General features: G+C 36.8%; 1 protein-coding gene across 4 annotated transcripts in view; it reads right to left on the bottom strand.

The window, feature by feature from the left end:
- CSNK1G3 (casein kinase 1 gamma 3) overlaps positions 1–17,440 on the bottom strand; it is a 69,713-nt gene that overhangs the window by 42,870 nt on the left and 9,403 nt on the right. For 3 of the 4 annotated variants that reach the window (XM_066569048.1, XM_066569045.1, XM_066569049.1), the window contains exons 2-4: positions 12,813–12,870; positions 10,208–10,623; positions 6,400–6,440 (exon numbers count right to left, since the gene is read on the bottom strand). In XM_066569048.1, coding sequence (XP_066425145.1) covers positions 6,400–6,440; positions 10,208–10,385 — 219 coding nt within the window. In that variant the 5' untranslated portion in view covers positions 10,386–10,623; positions 12,813–12,870. Of the gene's footprint in view, positions 1–6,399; positions 6,441–10,207; positions 10,624–12,812; positions 12,871–14,541; positions 14,647–17,440 lie in introns of those variants that run through there. The other variant, XM_066569046.1, reaches the window with a different exon arrangement.

Raw genomic sequence — 17,440 nt, forward strand, 5'->3', positions numbered from 1 at the left:
ATAGTGGGGGTTCCAGAGTTATAACAACTGTACAATAAAGCACAAGAGCTCCCCAGCGCGTAGTCTGGTGGCTTCATAATTTAGACTTGTAAGAATTTACAACAAAAATCACACTCCTACCAATGGCTTAACAATAAATTGGCATCACGGACCTGACTCTTGTGAGGCTGAGAGGGACTTAACAGCTCTTGAGCTATTTTTAGCTGGGATGGGCTCAGATATCGCTATCTCTGACTGGGGTACAGGATGGATCAGAAACAGGGAGGAGCAGGACATGACAGCTCAGGAAATTCCAAGCATGGACCCCTTTCCTTTTTATGGGAAAGTATGACCTAAGCCCATCTTCCTATGGGGAGTACTATGTGTCATGCTGATGGAAACACAGAGAGATAAAAATGACTTAATGACTCCTTACTAAAATGTATAGATAGCAAAAATAGAAAGACGTTTCTATAAAGTTTGGCTGACTTCTTTACAAAAATGTTCATACAGAGAGCAAGATGAGACAGACTTTTTTTTACTAAAATATTTAGACAGCAAAATTTGGCTGCAAAAGCATTTTAAAGTCTTGGTTGAGCTCTTAAAAAAACATCCACGAGATTGGCTGACCACTTCCAGAAATGTCTGGATAGAGAGAAAAATGAAAGAACAAAATTGGAATCTTTGCTGAATATAGAAAGACTTACTACACCTCGAGCTCTGCAAGGCTACAAAGCAGGAGAAAATACTGAGAGATGTGCTGGGTACCACAGTAGGGATGAGAAGTTGGACTTGGGAGTACAAGGACTTACACAAGTGCTCAGATAAGGAATTAGTATGTGAAATGAAGAGGCAAGATTCGTCTGCTTGATTTTTATAAACAGAGAGTGACACACCCAAGTGAAGGAATCAAAAGTAGTGAGGGATGAGGATGAGGAGAAGGAGAGAACCAGAGGAGTGTTGGGCATGGCGACAAAGGCAGCTGTGGAAGAGGCTGAAGCCAGAGAAGTGGCTATAGGAAAGACAGAAGTGTAGGCAGCAGTTGGTGCAGAGCAGAAAAAAGCTGCAGAAGAGGAGGCCAAGGGATACTGCGAATCTGAGGTTTGCATACAGATAAATGGTCCTTAAGAGTCCTGGTCCCTTATGCAGTGGGCTGCCTATTGGTCAAGGGGTTTAGGTTTCCTGGAAAGAGAGAGCAGGCCTCAGGAGAGGGAGCTGCTTGCTGCTGAGAGCAATCAGGAAAAGAGGCTGAAGGCAGAAGGGCTGTTTGCTGTCAAACATGGTTATATTAGCAGGCTTCCAGCATAGCTTCAGCTTCATGTGTATGAGACAATCTTTCATGAGGAATTCCAGGATGTAGAATCTGGATTCTGCACCACTAATTAAAACTGAAACCAGAGATGATGGACAGGATCAGCAAACTGCTACAAAATAGTGCCATATATCAGAACCAAAATATCAAAGCAGGGTAACTTAAATGAGGAGAAGGAAGAAGCTGTATATAGTACCACCTCAAATATGGAGGTTCAGACTAATCCAGGTGGAAGTTTTTAGTTTAGGCACAGGCAAAAGCACAGAGTTTTAAAGAAGTGGTTCAGGTATTTACCCAAGCCCAATTCCACCCAGTGAGAAAATGGCAACCACTTTACTGCTCCAGAGGTACAGAAATGGGCCACGGGAAACAGAATCAATTGTATCTTTCACAAAAGGAAGGACATAGATCAAATTAAATTAAGCAATTAAACTTAAGCCTAGCACAATTAGCTTTAGCAGATTTTTTCATTATTGGAGCAGTGACTTCAGAAGCCTTTCAGCAGTTACTTATGGATAACTCTCAATGCCCATGATAAAGAATACTGTGCTCACACCAGTTGACAGTACCCTCTTTTCAACCACTGGTTTAGAACAAGGCATTTTTCCATTTTCCTTTCCTACAAGAAGTACGACAAAGCAATGAGTGATGTTAACATCAAGCATATTGCTCTTGTTTTATAATCTGTACCTAGCACTGTACCCAAGATGTTTCAGCCATGTGTCCTTTTATCTTCATCTTGTTAAACAAGAACTACCATAATAAGACTCCAACTCAACTTGAAAGCTAATACAAGAATTTGTAAGAATATGGAGGCCTCACAGCCAAGGGTTTTGCCTTGCCATGCCCTACTTCACTCAGGAAGAAATTAGGATTATTTCTGTTGCCTCTAAGTTTGTCTGCTGTGATGTATAGTACTTGTAACACTTGCCCTGAAGAACTCCCCTGAAATACGGTTCATACTTGGTATTAGAACTTTGAATAGACATACTTGTACTTGCTAAAATTGTAATAGAACCAACATCCTCTACATTTTTCAGGAGTTCAGATGAAAAATCTTATTCCTAACACTAGAATACCATGCTGGATGGAAATGAGGTGTCTGAATTTCTTCCCTGTGTCCTATCAATGTTCAATTTGACAACCCCTCGGAGATGGATGCACCATCAGCATACCCATTATTGAACAAACATTACATGGGATGCTCAGCCTCACCAAAGAGGAGTGCTCTGTCACCATCCACAATGCTACAACTTTAACTGAAGAGGCCTGAGCAAAGATGAACAATGCTGCTGACCAGATTGCTGAACAATTCCAAACACTGCAACCAAAGAACTTGTTCAATGAATCAAGCCCTGGACACCAGACTTCTTTTGGTTTTAAAGCATGGGGCGGGGAAAGTGTTTGACACAAATGGGAACTGTAATATTGGTGGGATTTCTGGTTTTAATGATGAGCATAACATTTTACAACTTTTTTGCAACTTTGATTAGCTGTGTACTGTCTTCTGCTTCCTCCCTCTCCTAGCCCTGCGTCCAATCTATAGAGATCACCATAGTCAAAGATGAGCTGTATGCCCAACCAATAATAAGGAATGTTTGAGCCACTGGGTGGTGTGGAGGACCTTGCATAAGCATGTTTTGTCTCAAACATTCTGACTGTTTTGGCAGGAAAGCTGTGATTGGAAGACAGGGTCTCGCTGAAGTGAGGCAGCACAGTGCTGAGCCAACTCCCTGCTCCACCTGGATGGAGATTTGTGCTCACTTCCCCACCCTGCACTCATTCCCTGGAGGAGAACAAAAGAGCACAAAAAATCACATTCCCTTAAGAGGCTGCACAAGGTTATCTATGAAAGGAAGCAGACTGGGCTCCCCTGCTCTCTTTTTCTTCTCTTTCACTGTGTCACTATTCCCAGCTCTGGACCAGCCACACAAGTGAGACCAAGGCAGGATCTAAGGACTGATAATATTCTTTTGCTCTCTTCCTTTTCCGCTTTTATTTCTCTTCTCCCTCACTCTGTCTGGGCAAAGCACATCTATCATTTTCTATTCCATACTCTGTACTGAAGTTTATTGTGGGAGTGGTGAGTTGCAGAAATGCTGTCGTTTGTGAGCCAGCACCTTTAAATAGTGTGTTGAGGGAGCTGAGAGTTTATTAAAGTGTACCGTAAAAATCACAGGCCTGCTACCCAGCATTTGTGAAAGCCTTCAAATGTAAGGGCTTGTTAACCAACACCTTTTAAGTATAAATAGTGAGTTGATTGCTGGACACAAGATGGTCACACAAAAAAGCACAAGAGCACCCTAAAGCATGTCCAGGGTCTTTGTTGAATCCTGATGAGAATTTATAGTGAACATCATGGCCCCTACTGATGGGTCATGACATGCTCAAGCAAAAATTCCTTTAGTTAGTTTTTTGGTAGTGGTTAAGCATCTGCAGAGGAGGTAAGTTTGAGCAGCAGAGAAATATGTCAAAGGGAAAGGGAAAAATAATGAAGGAGAAGAAAAAGCTGAATAGTGAATAGGAGGTTTAAGTCAAGCACAGGGTCATGTAATAAAAGTAGTAAATCTAACAATAAGAAGAGGTGAGTAGGAAAGGTAGAGCTTTTACACACCAAACAGCTATTGCTAAAGAACCACCTGATCACAAGAAATCAGTTTGTATACTAGAAGATGAGCAGAAACACACTAACACCCCTACACAGCACTGAAAGCCCAGTTCTCAAGAGTTTCATTATAGTTCTTAAAAAAGTCTATTCTGACCTCTCAAACTGGAGTATGTGCCCAACCAGAACAGACAGTAATGAATTAAGACAGATGAAGAGGAAGATTCTGGAACTGCAGCTGTTCTACCGAATTAAATATGCATTTACTTATAAACATCATACTTTAAAATGCATATAGCTGTACAACTCTCAGACCTCACATAGAAAAACTGTTTAAGCTATTTTTTTACACAAGTCCTGAAGCTACCCTAAGCACCATAACAAGAAAATGCTTGTAGAATTTTGTCCACAAGGGAAATATTAATTCAAAACCATTTAAAAGTTTGAGTCAAAAAGAGCACTTGTACAATACACTTATTTTTAACAACACAAGCTCTCCTGAAAGCTGCTGCATAAACAGAGCCATTCATTGCACTTGAGAGAAACCCACACAGTCCTTCTGCACTAGAATATATGCTTACCATTGATATACAAAACATCTGGCATAGGAGATGTCTTGCTGCACCTAAGACAACAGTAGGTGAAAACTGGAATGCTACCGTGAGGAATGCAAATACAGTTTTAGGATACTGCAGCAGAGATTACAGCAACCACAAACCACACCTGCCAAGGGTAACTGCTTAGACTGCAACATAAACTTAATTCAAGTAACCCCATTCAGGAAGGCTAAACCTGAACTACAACAGGTGCAAAACAGTGAGGAAGTTAAGAGTGTCTCATTTACAATAACAAAACAAGGGTTAAGCATAGGAAAATGACTGCTGTGAAAGCACAAAAGTACAAGCGCTAGAGTAAACAAAAGCTTACATTTAAAAAGAAAAAGGATTATCTGCCACTGTATCTATAACTGTTAGAAAAAAGTACTGGCACTGTCTCAAATAGGAGAAGAACAGGAAATGTAAGAGGAAAACTGGAAAAGTCCACTACATATTCAGAGTTCTTTCAGCACTAGTAGTAAATTACATATATACTTAACTGTATTTGTTCTTAAGTGACTTCAAACTAAGTTACTCAATAAAGTTGCTCCAAGCTTTTTACTCATCTGGGAACAAGCAGCTCTAACATTGAGATATTTGGAAATCAAAAAGTAAATGTTGCCAACAAGTATCACCTGTGACAGCTGAAATGGGCTGAAATGGCAGCCAAGCTTACTAAGCTGTATATGTCATAAAAAACCTTTTATCAAAGCCAATCAGATAAAAAAGTTGTCTTGCTCTACATTATCAAGTAATTAGTGCTTAAAAAACCCCACTACCTTGCAATGTATTTCTAAAGGTGCTTTGTAGTAGACAGCCTTTAAATAGGCTATTTTCAGCTTTCACCAGACATACAGAGTAAGTTCAAGATATGTTGAAACAAAATGAGTGTAAATCTGATTTAACACACAATAACCCTCAAAACTGCATCCAATGTGGCTCTCTCAAGCCATAATTTGCATGTTTTAAAAACTTCTACTACTCCCAAAGTATTTCCCAAAGCAAGAAGAGTGTTAACCTGTATTTTTCAGGAGTTTATTATGCTTGTAATAATGTATGCTTGTTTATTATGTTTGTAATGCTTTTCAGATTTCTTATCTAAAGCTATGCATTTCTGCTCCCACAGTTTACCTTTTACTTTTTGAAACCATACTATGCTACATAAGAAGTTCTTTGCTACTGCAGCAACAAGAAACCAACCAGAGTCCTAAAAATCCTTCAATGATAAGAGGTAAACAAGTGAATTTCATCATGAAATACTTCAGTTATGAACACAGTCATTTACCAAGAAGTTGAAAAAATCCAGAAGCAAAATATGGCGTTACCAAAGAAGTTCCAATGATTGAGAAAAAGCCAAACAATGACGTATTAACACAATAGCCAAAAGTATCATGTTTGCAAAAGAAGTAAACATGTTACACAGCATTGCAAATAAAACATGTCTAACAAAGTGATGTGCAAATACCAGCAGTTTGAGATGAAAAACTGGGGGGCAGGAGTGTGGACATTGAAATACATGCAGCCTTCAAGAATTTCTGGAGCTTCTCTATAGTCACTACAGTCTGATGTTAATATTCACAATAAACTTGTTGCTCCTCTACTTGTTGGACAACAAAGGAATCTACTAAGATAACTGCCATAGAGCACATCCGTGAAGCAGCATTAAACCATCACTGACTTTGCACACACAGATTTAGCCTTGAAAACAGTGGCAACAATTAAAAACTACTTTTACTCGATATGGCCAAACTACACAATTACATCTATCACTAACTGCTTTTATCTAAGTCAATGAAATCATACAAAACTATTAAAGGTTTCAATTAAAGAAATCAACCCATTAACATCTGAAAGGAAGAATCTGATTAGTTTCTCATCCCAAAACCTTTAAAAAAATATTAACTTACCAGCTTAATTGCCACATAGTCATTTGTGTACAAATTTTTTCCTTGAAAAAAGAATAAAAACAAAAATGTGAGACACTGGCTTTTCTGTTCAAGTAAATGCCATTTAAATATCAAGAAAGTCTTCAAACTATCTTTCATCTAAGGTGCTAGTGTTCTGGCAGTGACTTAGGAAATGTGGGTTTATTAATCCAATACCTTAATTTAAAAAGATTTTTTCCTTGAATACTGTAAGAGGTGGAAATGTCACAGAGTTGCAGATATTGCACCAAGTTTGTGATTTTTTTGTACTAAAAAAGCTTGAAAATTGGTAAATCACAATAACCAGAATGTGCTATTTTCATAATTATTGCTGAAAACTATTTTAAATTTATTTTTTAATTACCATGCAGTTTGAAACATCAGCCACTAATTAAAAGTAGAATTAACTAGTTAATTAATTGAGGACTGGTTTTTTCCTCAATTATGTATTTTACTAAGCTAAAACTTAGGACAGGACAACAACATTCCTGACCATTTCCTAAATGGGATTATGCCATTTAGGAAATGTATCTGCTGCTTTAAAAGAGATTCTACAACTGGGTAAGATCTTTTCAATAAGTTTCATTTCAAACTGTATGCAATGACTAAAATGTTAAGCAAGTTTTTATAGGTGTAAAATTAAAAAATAGCAGATAAAGGATAGATTAAGTTGTCACTTCCAACACTTGTTATTTCTTTACAATTTCCAAATGCAGTTAGTGTATATTATTATTAATGATAATTCTCCTTTTTTCTCTGTAGTATTACTCAGGTCTGAATTTCCTATGTTGATCTCAGTTTTGTTAAAGAAATCATATGGGGAAAACATGAGGACCAAGTCTAAAAAGTTCCCTGTGAAGAAAGTTACACAGAATCACAGAATATTCTGATTTGGAAGGGACCTACAAGGACCACTGAGTCCCACTCTTAAGAAAATGCCCCACAGAGGGACTGAACCCACGACCATGCTTTGACCAAGTGAGTTACACCAATAGTCAAATTCTATGAAGTGCTAATGAGTCTTTCAGAAAATAGAGTACGCCTGTAAAGCTGAAAGAAGATGCATTAAAAGCTTACATCTCTTAGTGGATCAAACTTCACCCAAAAAAACAAATAACCTGAGGGCTTCACAACAACAAACACATAATTCATATGATCAGTATGCTATAAAGGGGGTCATAGTCCCCTATGTAGGAACTACAGTGGATATCCAGGCATCCTAAGTACTTCTTATTGGATGACCCTATCAGTCACATTTTTGGTAAGAAGTGTACTTTGCAGTTGTTTCTGTGTTTTTGCATGGTATTGGAATCTATAAGAAGCAGTAGCCCTGCTCACTCCAGCTCTTAGCTACCTACATCACCTACTCTAAGTAACAAACCCAGTTACAGTTAAGTAACTGGATACTGAGTTCCAAAAGTTGTAATGACATGCTTATTCTGAAGTAGCATCAGCAGGGACACTAAGTTTCAGGTGGTCAGTCAGGACAATCATCTCTTTAAAATACAGCAGACACATATGTAAAACACCACTGTTGATCTGTCCATAAAAACACAACAGGTATTGAGTAATGTGTCTCTTGCAACAGCAACAAGTTCTCTCTTGACTACCTTATCAGCTTATTTTAACTATATCAGTTTAATTTAACTATAACAGAGAGTCTTAAAATCAACAGCTCAATATCCGAACCATTTTAGTCCTCTGCAAGCTAATGGTTGAAGATCAGAAACTGTAATTTGCTACAGAAAGCCAACTTCCCATTTGATCCACAAGCCACTACTGAAGCGTGACCTCCAATTTCTTCTCAGATGGAAGAACAAGAGCTCCCGATATATAACTGAATTTTTATCTTCTGCGCACCAATTCATCACTCTACAACTCCAAGCCTCCTTTAAGTTCCTCAGGTCTAACCTTAGGACAAATGCTTAAAATATATTCCATTTGTAGACATGCATATAAAAAAACTAAGCACTTGTGTACACCTTTGTAGAAAGGGTGCACACTAAATACTAGATACTGTAGCAAAGCAAATGAAAAAATAAAAAAATTAAATCAGGATCTATAATAACAATGTTAACTCTTGCTTTCAGTAACTTACATTTAAAACATCTTCCTCACAAAAACCAAAAAATAGGAATTTGAAATATCTAGAATATAAGCAAAACCCACAGATATTAAAATCAGAAAGGCTGCACTCATCCTGGTGACTGTTGCAGGACAGTACAATGTCCCATAATCTCCCTCCTATTCCTTTTACTTACTTGCTCTATTTTAGTTCAGTACTATCAAACTGTAAGTCTTAACTAATTTAATATTGTATTTAAAATAAAATACATTGTTTCACTGTAACAGCTGCAAGTAAGTTAATCAGATATTAATCCTTAATCAGCTCTGTACTTTGTGATCAAAAAAACAGACGGACAAAAAATTACCTTTACTAGTTTGCAGTTGCCTTTATGTAGAATTATCTTGCTGGTTTGATTAAGTTCATTGAGAGGTTTGAAACAAAAATTAAGATTTGAAGGCAGTATGCAAAAGTTTAGCAAATGAGGAAGAGCAATTTTTCAGCTTGATTTGTGGACTGCAAAGTCAGGTATGCAACATTGTAAATGTCAAAATGTATCAATTTTGTGTAACTATTAATAGTAGTAACAAGAGTACCTATTAATGAGACTGCAAAATTCAGTGTCCTAAGTCAGAACTGCACCAATATTGTCTTAAATTCCTCTACAGTATTAATTTGCCAAGCTTGTTTACATCCTGACAGCCCCCAGAACACACTATATTAAAAACATATTATATTATGCAAACACTGTATCACAAATAGGGCAACGAGTATTACTTCTACCATAGGCACTGGTCAACAGAAACATCACTTATATAGCCCACCATCCTCTCAAATATCTCACTGTGAGACCCACCTCTATTTTATGCATGAAGCACTTTAACTCAAGCCTTCTAACAATACTAGAGTAAATTCTTGCCATTAAGTGTCAAACTGTATTTATTAAAACATAGTTGAACTTACATATCTTGAAAACCCTAAATAATCATGCTGTCCATCTTGGAAAAACAAGTCCCCAAAGCTAAACACATAGTCTTCCAAAAAAACACACCCATCATGTCTATTAATAAATGCTAGCATTTCCAGCTTTGCTGCTTAAATTCTCCAAAACTCTATAGTTCCTTTTCAGTCTGCCTTCTCCACCATCTGATTTTCAGCCATCTGTTCAGAAGAGAAGTAGACTGACTGAATTATCCCAAATTTTCTCTACAGATGAATTCTCACTGTCCTGTTTAATAGCAACTCAAATGTTTAACCTCACTACAATAAAAAAGAAACCAAGGAATTTCCTTGCTCACTAGTATTAAAAATTCTGCAGTACCTGGTTACAGCATCTCCAAGAGATTGGCCAGACCTACAAGACGGGGATGTGTCCTATACATTTAGCCCTAAATATACCTCAATAAAGTTCTTCGGGAAGTCAGAAAAGACTGCTACAATAAGCATATGTAACTTCCACATCTTGGAAGAGAAAAGTGACTGAATTTAGGAGAGCACTGCACATAGCTAGAAAACATTTTACTCACAGGAAGTATCCAGCTATATAGGATAAGCTTGCACCGGCTGAGGTAAAACCACAAAAGATGGGCTGAATATGCCTTGCACATCTGAAGCTTTAAGGCAGTTTGAAGCGCTGCACGGTATTCATAGAGAAATTTTCTTGCCTAGACTATATAAAAATAGCCTTGAACAATGTAAACGGAAATAAATAAACAAGGATCTTACCTAACCGTAGTTCTCCAAAATTACCGCATCCAATTTTTTTACCAACTCTGAAGTTAGGGCCAACCATTAACACTCCAGAATTTGAAGAACCAGTTCCACGTGGATTATGGCCTGATCTCCCACTAGGCCGTGCCATTCTTTCATCTGGTTTGTCTTTGTCTTTCTTTTTATTTTCCATGTCAAGTTTACGGTACTCCACTTTGATTGATTCCTCTTTTTAAAAATCAGTATAAGCAAATTCCAATTGGACAAGGTGAGAATGAAAACATCATGAGTGAACTGCCCAGCTGGTTACTGTGGGTAAGCAGTCAACAGCAGCATGTTCATTCTGTTTGCAAAGCCTTGGTGTTATCTGTAGTAAAACGTATTTCCAGAAAACACAACACCAGCAAAATTTCCTAGTCTTTAGAGGAATTCTGTTAAAAGAAAAACAAAGTTATTCAACACAGTAAGATTCTTGTACAAAATTACCTTTCCCTTCAACTAGACAGACAATTAAGCTTTAACTAATTATATTTGCTTTACAGATCTATGAAAAGCACTACTTAAAGGTTAATTCTATTTCTAATATGTAACAGCAAGTGTTATTGTAGTGACTGAAGTATACTAAAATTTCAACACTTCAAGCAATAGTTATTTTTAAAAAAGCAACAAAAAAGCCCTATAAAACTTTTTCCTGAATAAACACACTTAAAATTGATGCTTGGACACACTCACTTCATCTTATGCCAGTTCTTCAAATGAAAGCATTTTATTTATTTCCCTCAAAAAGTATCTGCTATTTTAAGCAAATGCTCAAGCTGCAAAGTTATTGAAGTTATAGAAATATATTGTATTTTCTGAACTGTAATTTCTGAAATGCTCAAATTATAAACTCATGGCAAGGACACTCAAGTTCTTTCAGTAACTCCTAGAATCTGAAACTAAACTATATTTACTTATTCTCCTCTACTATACTTCTGTAATACATCTGTTTCCCTGCTCCCCTTCTCCCTTGTTTAGCATCATTGCCTAGACACAAATTCCCACATGGATTTTAGCAAAAACAATGCTATCTTACTACTGTAATAAAGAATCACAAGAAGGCTTTTGTTTTTAAATCTCAGCTATAAGAACAATGGATATTGTTTTCTATTTGATGACAGTGGCGTAAAACCCTGTAATTCAGAAGTTTCTACACCAGCAAAATTCCACAATGAGTTAAATGTCTGTCCAAAATTCTTTTCCTACATTTGCTTCAATGTTGGGAATACACTGAAGTAATGGAGAACATCCTCTGGAAAAATGTATTTCATATGCTACAGCCTATTTTAAAGGCAGTCACCAGGAGCTTATTTTTAATACTTTGAGCTGAAGACACTTTTATTTTGTAAACCAATTTCTCACAAAGTAAAATTATTACTCATATCACAGCTTACCACAAAATTTGAAAAATCAAAGAGGTAGTAGTGAAAAATATACCAAATAATATGAACAGTCACCTGAATAGTTGCATCTGCTAAATCATACATAGTTATAGCATGGTTATAACTATGATGATGACATTTAAAAATCATTAATGATGACATTTAAAAATCATTAATCAACAGCTGACTAACATATTACCTGAACAAGGAAGTACATGGAAATTTGTTTGGCAAAGAAATATGACCACAATACTGTGAAAGGGGGAATGAAAGGCTTGTTTTGAGAACAATCAAAAAACTCAAATGCAGATTACAATCCAAGATGACTTGCTTAATGCCAGGGAAAAGGACTTCAGCAGTGAGTAATGCAACTTGTGGTTTTTTATGGTACAGATAGAAGCGTTTAAGAGAAAAGGGACATACTACATAACCTTGCAGGCTTTCAGATACCCTAAAGGCACCTTCTAAATCACAGATCTCAAAGGAACTGGCTCAATGGAAGCAATAGGTAATTTTCCCTCACCCACTATGCTGCAAAGGCATAGTGGAAGAAAAGGAAGAAATAAGGAAGCTAGACATTAAGTGTGTTGAAGTAGAACTTCAAAGGCACCATTCAGTTCTTAGAATGCAGGTCAGCATGTTTGATGCAAAAGAATGCAACTAGATGTTTTAGGTACCAAAGAAAAGAAGACTTCCATATTTTATTGGCTTTTTCAGGAAGAACTAACAATAAACAATCCTAGAATTTTTAGTGTACCAAATACATGACAAACAACATCAATTTTGATTTCCAGAAATGTGTCTACTATATGGACAAATCTATTACACAGTAACTTATGTCCTCCCCTTTCCTCCTGTTGAACCAACAGATACTCCACTTACATTACAGGTAAGCTTTTTTATATAAACTGAAATTAGTACCTTTTTATAAGATATTTGCTAAATAACCAACACAAGTCCCTCACATTTTTCCCACACTACATATCTAAAGGAAGACATGGAAGTATTCTTTGTCACAGTTTCCCCAGGACACAGGTGTTCTCTTACATTTTCCTAATAAAATAATCTGCAACTAACTCAAAATAAGGACAGTGCTTATGACTTTCTTCATTTTGAAGTTCCTGTGCAATATTTTATGATGTATTTACCTTAAAAATACTAAACTTTTTCATGGTTATATTTATTTCTATTTTACTTACCTATGACAGTGTTATAATGTTGATGGCAGTATCTTCTCTTCACCGTAATGCTCACATTCTAGAGGAAAAGCACCAAAAGGCAAAGACTATTTATATAGTATTTGCAATTACTTATCATGTAAAAAATTCTGATACAGAATGAAAGTACAGGTTTTTTTGACTATTAAGGAAGATGCAGCAGATTTGTCTCAAAGACTCAACGCAATTTTTAAGGCTCAGAAGACACACATCATTCAAAGGTGTGCATCATCTGAAGCACAAAAGGAATACATACAGTATAAGCATTGTAAGTTATTTGCAAAATCACTTTCTCGCTGTATGATAGTTATAGGCAATCTGTGAAAAACATGCCATCCTCATTTTACAGCTTGATTTTCTGTTTAATTTTCTTTTTTTTCATTTCTGCCTACATAAATGAGCACACAAACCATAAACTTCAGCCCAACATTAGGGAATATTGTTAGGATTTAAATAATTGTTCTTAGTTCAAAAAGATACAGGACTAAATATCAGGACAATGGCAAACACCATCAAAGCCAAGTCGACAAAGCAATATCAAAGGAGTGAAATTGCTATGTTCAAGTCTGAAGAGAAAGGCAAAAGAAGCTATAATAAAAGTCAAAATGGTATTACATAGAAGAAAAAGTAATTAGATCTCAATTATAAATTAAATCTGTAATCTGTATTGACTGAAGACAAAAAATAAAACAAGACTGGAAGAAAGCAAGTAACTTCAGAGAAACTGACATGCACAACTAACAACAGCTAGCAGAGGTTTCATTTTTTTTGGTATAATCTGATAGATTTTTCCAAGCCCTGTAGAGAGACTGCATGAAAAGTAAGGAGAGGTACAGTGAAGAAAAGTAAGAAAAATGACAACAGGGTTTCAATTGACTCACAACTCGCACACCTAACACTTCCAGAAGTATCCCTAGATTAGAGCTATAAATCTACACATCTCTCTAAAACTCTGCTTGAAAATGTCCCAATTAACACTACTGAAGAGTATATGCCACATAAGACCCCTATTCTGTAGCAACAATGACTCTCTAGGACACTAAATAAGGCGGAATAAAAGAACAGCTCATTTAAGCATCTTCTTTATTCATACATTTCTCAAATGCCTGTTCCTGCAGCAACAGCAGGAACACCACTGTAATTATATGCAAGCTTACATGTTCCAAAGTGTTGTCATGACAATGTTCATACTCAAGTGTGCAAGTCACCTTTAAAAAAATCAAACTTACTATCTACCTCATTCCTTTTTCATGTTCCAGATTTACTCCTAAACGAACTAAGAGAACGTTAAAGTAGCTAAATAGAACATTCCACTGCCCAGGAATGACAAACTTAAATGAAACGTGCAACCATAACTGCTCCCTCAGGTAACATAAGCAGTACCCTTCACATTGTAATTACAAGATCATACATCACTGCTAGTATCAGTATACTAACATTTTGCTCTACTTTTAAGAAAAGCATACAGCAGCAAAAGAGCTACAGAGGAAAATAAAAATTTGATAGAGCTTTAAGTTACATTGGAAGAAGCAAAAGGACATAAACAGGTTTGACAGTGATAAGCAATGGGATGATATGCCAAAACTCAAGGAACTGAGTGCTAGTGAGATCCTTAAACTGGTCCCAGAAGTGTCAGCTACAACAGATCACATCCAAAATGTTTCCACACCAACACACACAGCATGAGGATCATCACTGGAATAAGTGAAACCTGGTGGGATGAACCCCTTGATTGAAGTGCCATGTTGGATGGTCACAAGCACTCCAGGAGGGACAGGCAGGGCAGGTGAGATGGAAGGGCTGGAATACTGCCTGAAGCCAGAGACGGCAGGCTGACAGTCTCTGCATAAGGATTAAGGGACAAAAAAATAATGTGGATGTCATTGTAGGAGTCTACTATAGGCCACCTATCCAGGACAATGATTCCAGAAAATTACTCTGAGGAACTAAGGGACACCTTCAAAACAGCTGCCCTTGTCACACAGCTGCACAAATAGGTCCAGAACAGTCCGAAATCTGGGTAGTCTTACAGTACAGCAACTAATGGAGCCAGCTACAAAAGGTGCCCTCCTTGATGTGTTGGGGAAGATCTCATGAACAAAGTCATGACTCAGCCACAGTGACACCTTGGCCACAGTGACCACCAAGCAACTGAGTTTAAAATCACCATTATCAGGAGAAAAACTGACAGCAAAATTTCAGTCCTGGGCATGACAAGAGCTGACTTCAAGCTGTTAAAAGGATAAGCAAAATGGCCTGAGGAAATGGTTTTGAGGGTGCTAGGGTCCATCAGATCTGGTCATTTTTAGGTGCCACCTCCCAGGGGCACAGGAACAGGAAGTTTCAAAATGTCATAAGTCAAGCAGAGGAGGGAGAAGGCCAGCTTGGCTGAGCAGGAATCTTCTCTCAGAAATAAGGCAAAAAAGTGAACTGTATGCCCACTGGAAGGAAGGTCTGATGAAGGGAAGAACTACAGAGATGCTGTAGCCAGTGACAGAACCTGAGGGAATGGCCTGAAGTAGTGTCAGGGGAGATTTAGGTTGGGTATTAGGAAAAGTTCTTCACCCAGAGGGTGGCTGGGCACTGGAACAGCTCCCCAGGGAAGTGGGCACAGCATCAGCCTGAAAGAGCTCAAGAAGTGTTTGGTCAACGCTCTCAGGCACACGGGGTGACTCTTGGGGTGTCCTGTGCAGGACTTCAACGATTCTTCTGGGCTCCTTCTAACATGTGATATTTTATTCTTTTATGAAAAACTGTAAAGAAATAGTCCTGGTTTCAGCATGAGGTATTTAAAATTCACTCAGCCTTCTGGCATTTTCATACTTCCGCAGTTTCTCACCTCTCAAGTATCTGTTCACATACTTCTAACCCCAAGGGCTCATGATTTTTGGCAGTTACAGTAATTTAGCAACACAGCTTCTTCCCACATCTTCTAGAAGAGTGAAGAGAAAGTTTCTAGTGCCTCTGCCACAAATTTCCAAGATACTTTCTCTAACTATATGTAATTTTCATTGAATACTTCACCTACTACAGGTCTTCAACTGAGATGAAGAACAGTCACGTTCACTTTCCAAAGATCATTTCCATGTTATAAATACATCTGTACTGCAGAAAAAATAACACAAGATTCCATCCAACAAAACTCTTTTAGAAATATTTAAGAGCAGAAAATCTGAAATTCATACTACAAATCTGAAACCAAGCAAGAACTTCACTGTGAAATCATAATACAAAACTTAAATATCTAATCAACTGTTTCTGCTATTTTTGTATGCATCATGGAAAAATTAAGCTGTTCTTTCTAGATTAGTTATTACTGCATTATTTTCATTCATTTTTATATACATGTCTCTATGCAACAGAGGAAATCTACAAAATTCCAAATCCACAGCAAATAGGCTCATAATTGAAGATCCCTTGAAAGTTTAGGACAGCAGTTTCTAACTGTGAAAAAGTTTTCAGACAGAATTTGAATTGGAAAATATCTCTAAGATTACGTATGATTTGGTTAGATCCACTGTTTTATTTAAAATGAAAAATAAACACTTAATGACAGAAGAGTGGATTTCATTATTTTCACTTTAGTCCAACAAGAGCAATGTAGGCTTGCACATGACTTGAACATGACCAAAAGTTGAGCTGCTATTCCAATAATTTATATTACAAATAAATATGTCTATAGCTTTATTTTTTGTATAATATTTTCCAAACAAAAACTAAAATAAAAAGTTGTTTAATGATTCATTGCATAACTCAATTAAATGTAATCAAATTATTACTTCATCATTTTTCAGATTTCCAAAGCAGAAACAATATGCAAAATCATTAGCACTTCACTCAAAACTAAAGACAAAATTAGTGTACTGAAATATTCAGTATGTAAACTTCCACATACGGTACATACTCATGATGTCATATTCATGATGTTTGAAAAACAAAGAACATTTCCAAACAAATTTCTCCTGACACAATTTCTCTCTCCAGCTATCAGTAACCTGTATCAAAATTGCTCACCACTGAATCATTTTGGAAGTCATAGATAGTGTTCTTCATATGTGACCTGAACACAATGAAAACTTATTCATCAATAACACATTTTGCTCTAAACAATATAATCTACTTCATACACCTGGGGAATTCTAAGACTAATGGCATCTGATTTTACAGTTTTTTAAAAATTTTTTCACATAAAAGCAAAATACAGCTTGGTATTATCTGCTCCTCATATTTTCAGAAGTTAGTTGTTTCATCAAAGACTATTTCATTCTCCCATTCCTTAGGTACTTATTCTGACTTCAATTAGTTAAACAATTACCTTGAAAGCACTGTAAAAAGAATATGTAAATTCTCTGAAACAACATCTTCTTCCCCCCCCCCCAAAAAAAAAAAAAAAAATCTGTATTTTGCAGTAGATGTGAACTAATCCAAGAAATAAGGATGGTCTTTTTCAGCTTCACATGGGAAGACTGCTGTCTCCACATAATAAAATAACAAACATACAAGAAGTGACAATGCAGCTAAATAAGATCTTCAGCAGGATCAACATTCAAGCCATCAAAAACCACAGCCACATCATTTCTCTGCCAGTTTGCCTTTCCAAATACTTAACT

Source organism: Molothrus aeneus, chromosome Z, assembly GCF_037042795.1.
Source record: "Molothrus aeneus isolate 106 chromosome Z, BPBGC_Maene_1.0, whole genome shotgun sequence".
NCBI classification, from domain to species: domain Eukaryota; kingdom Metazoa; phylum Chordata; class Aves; order Passeriformes; family Icteridae; genus Molothrus; species Molothrus aeneus.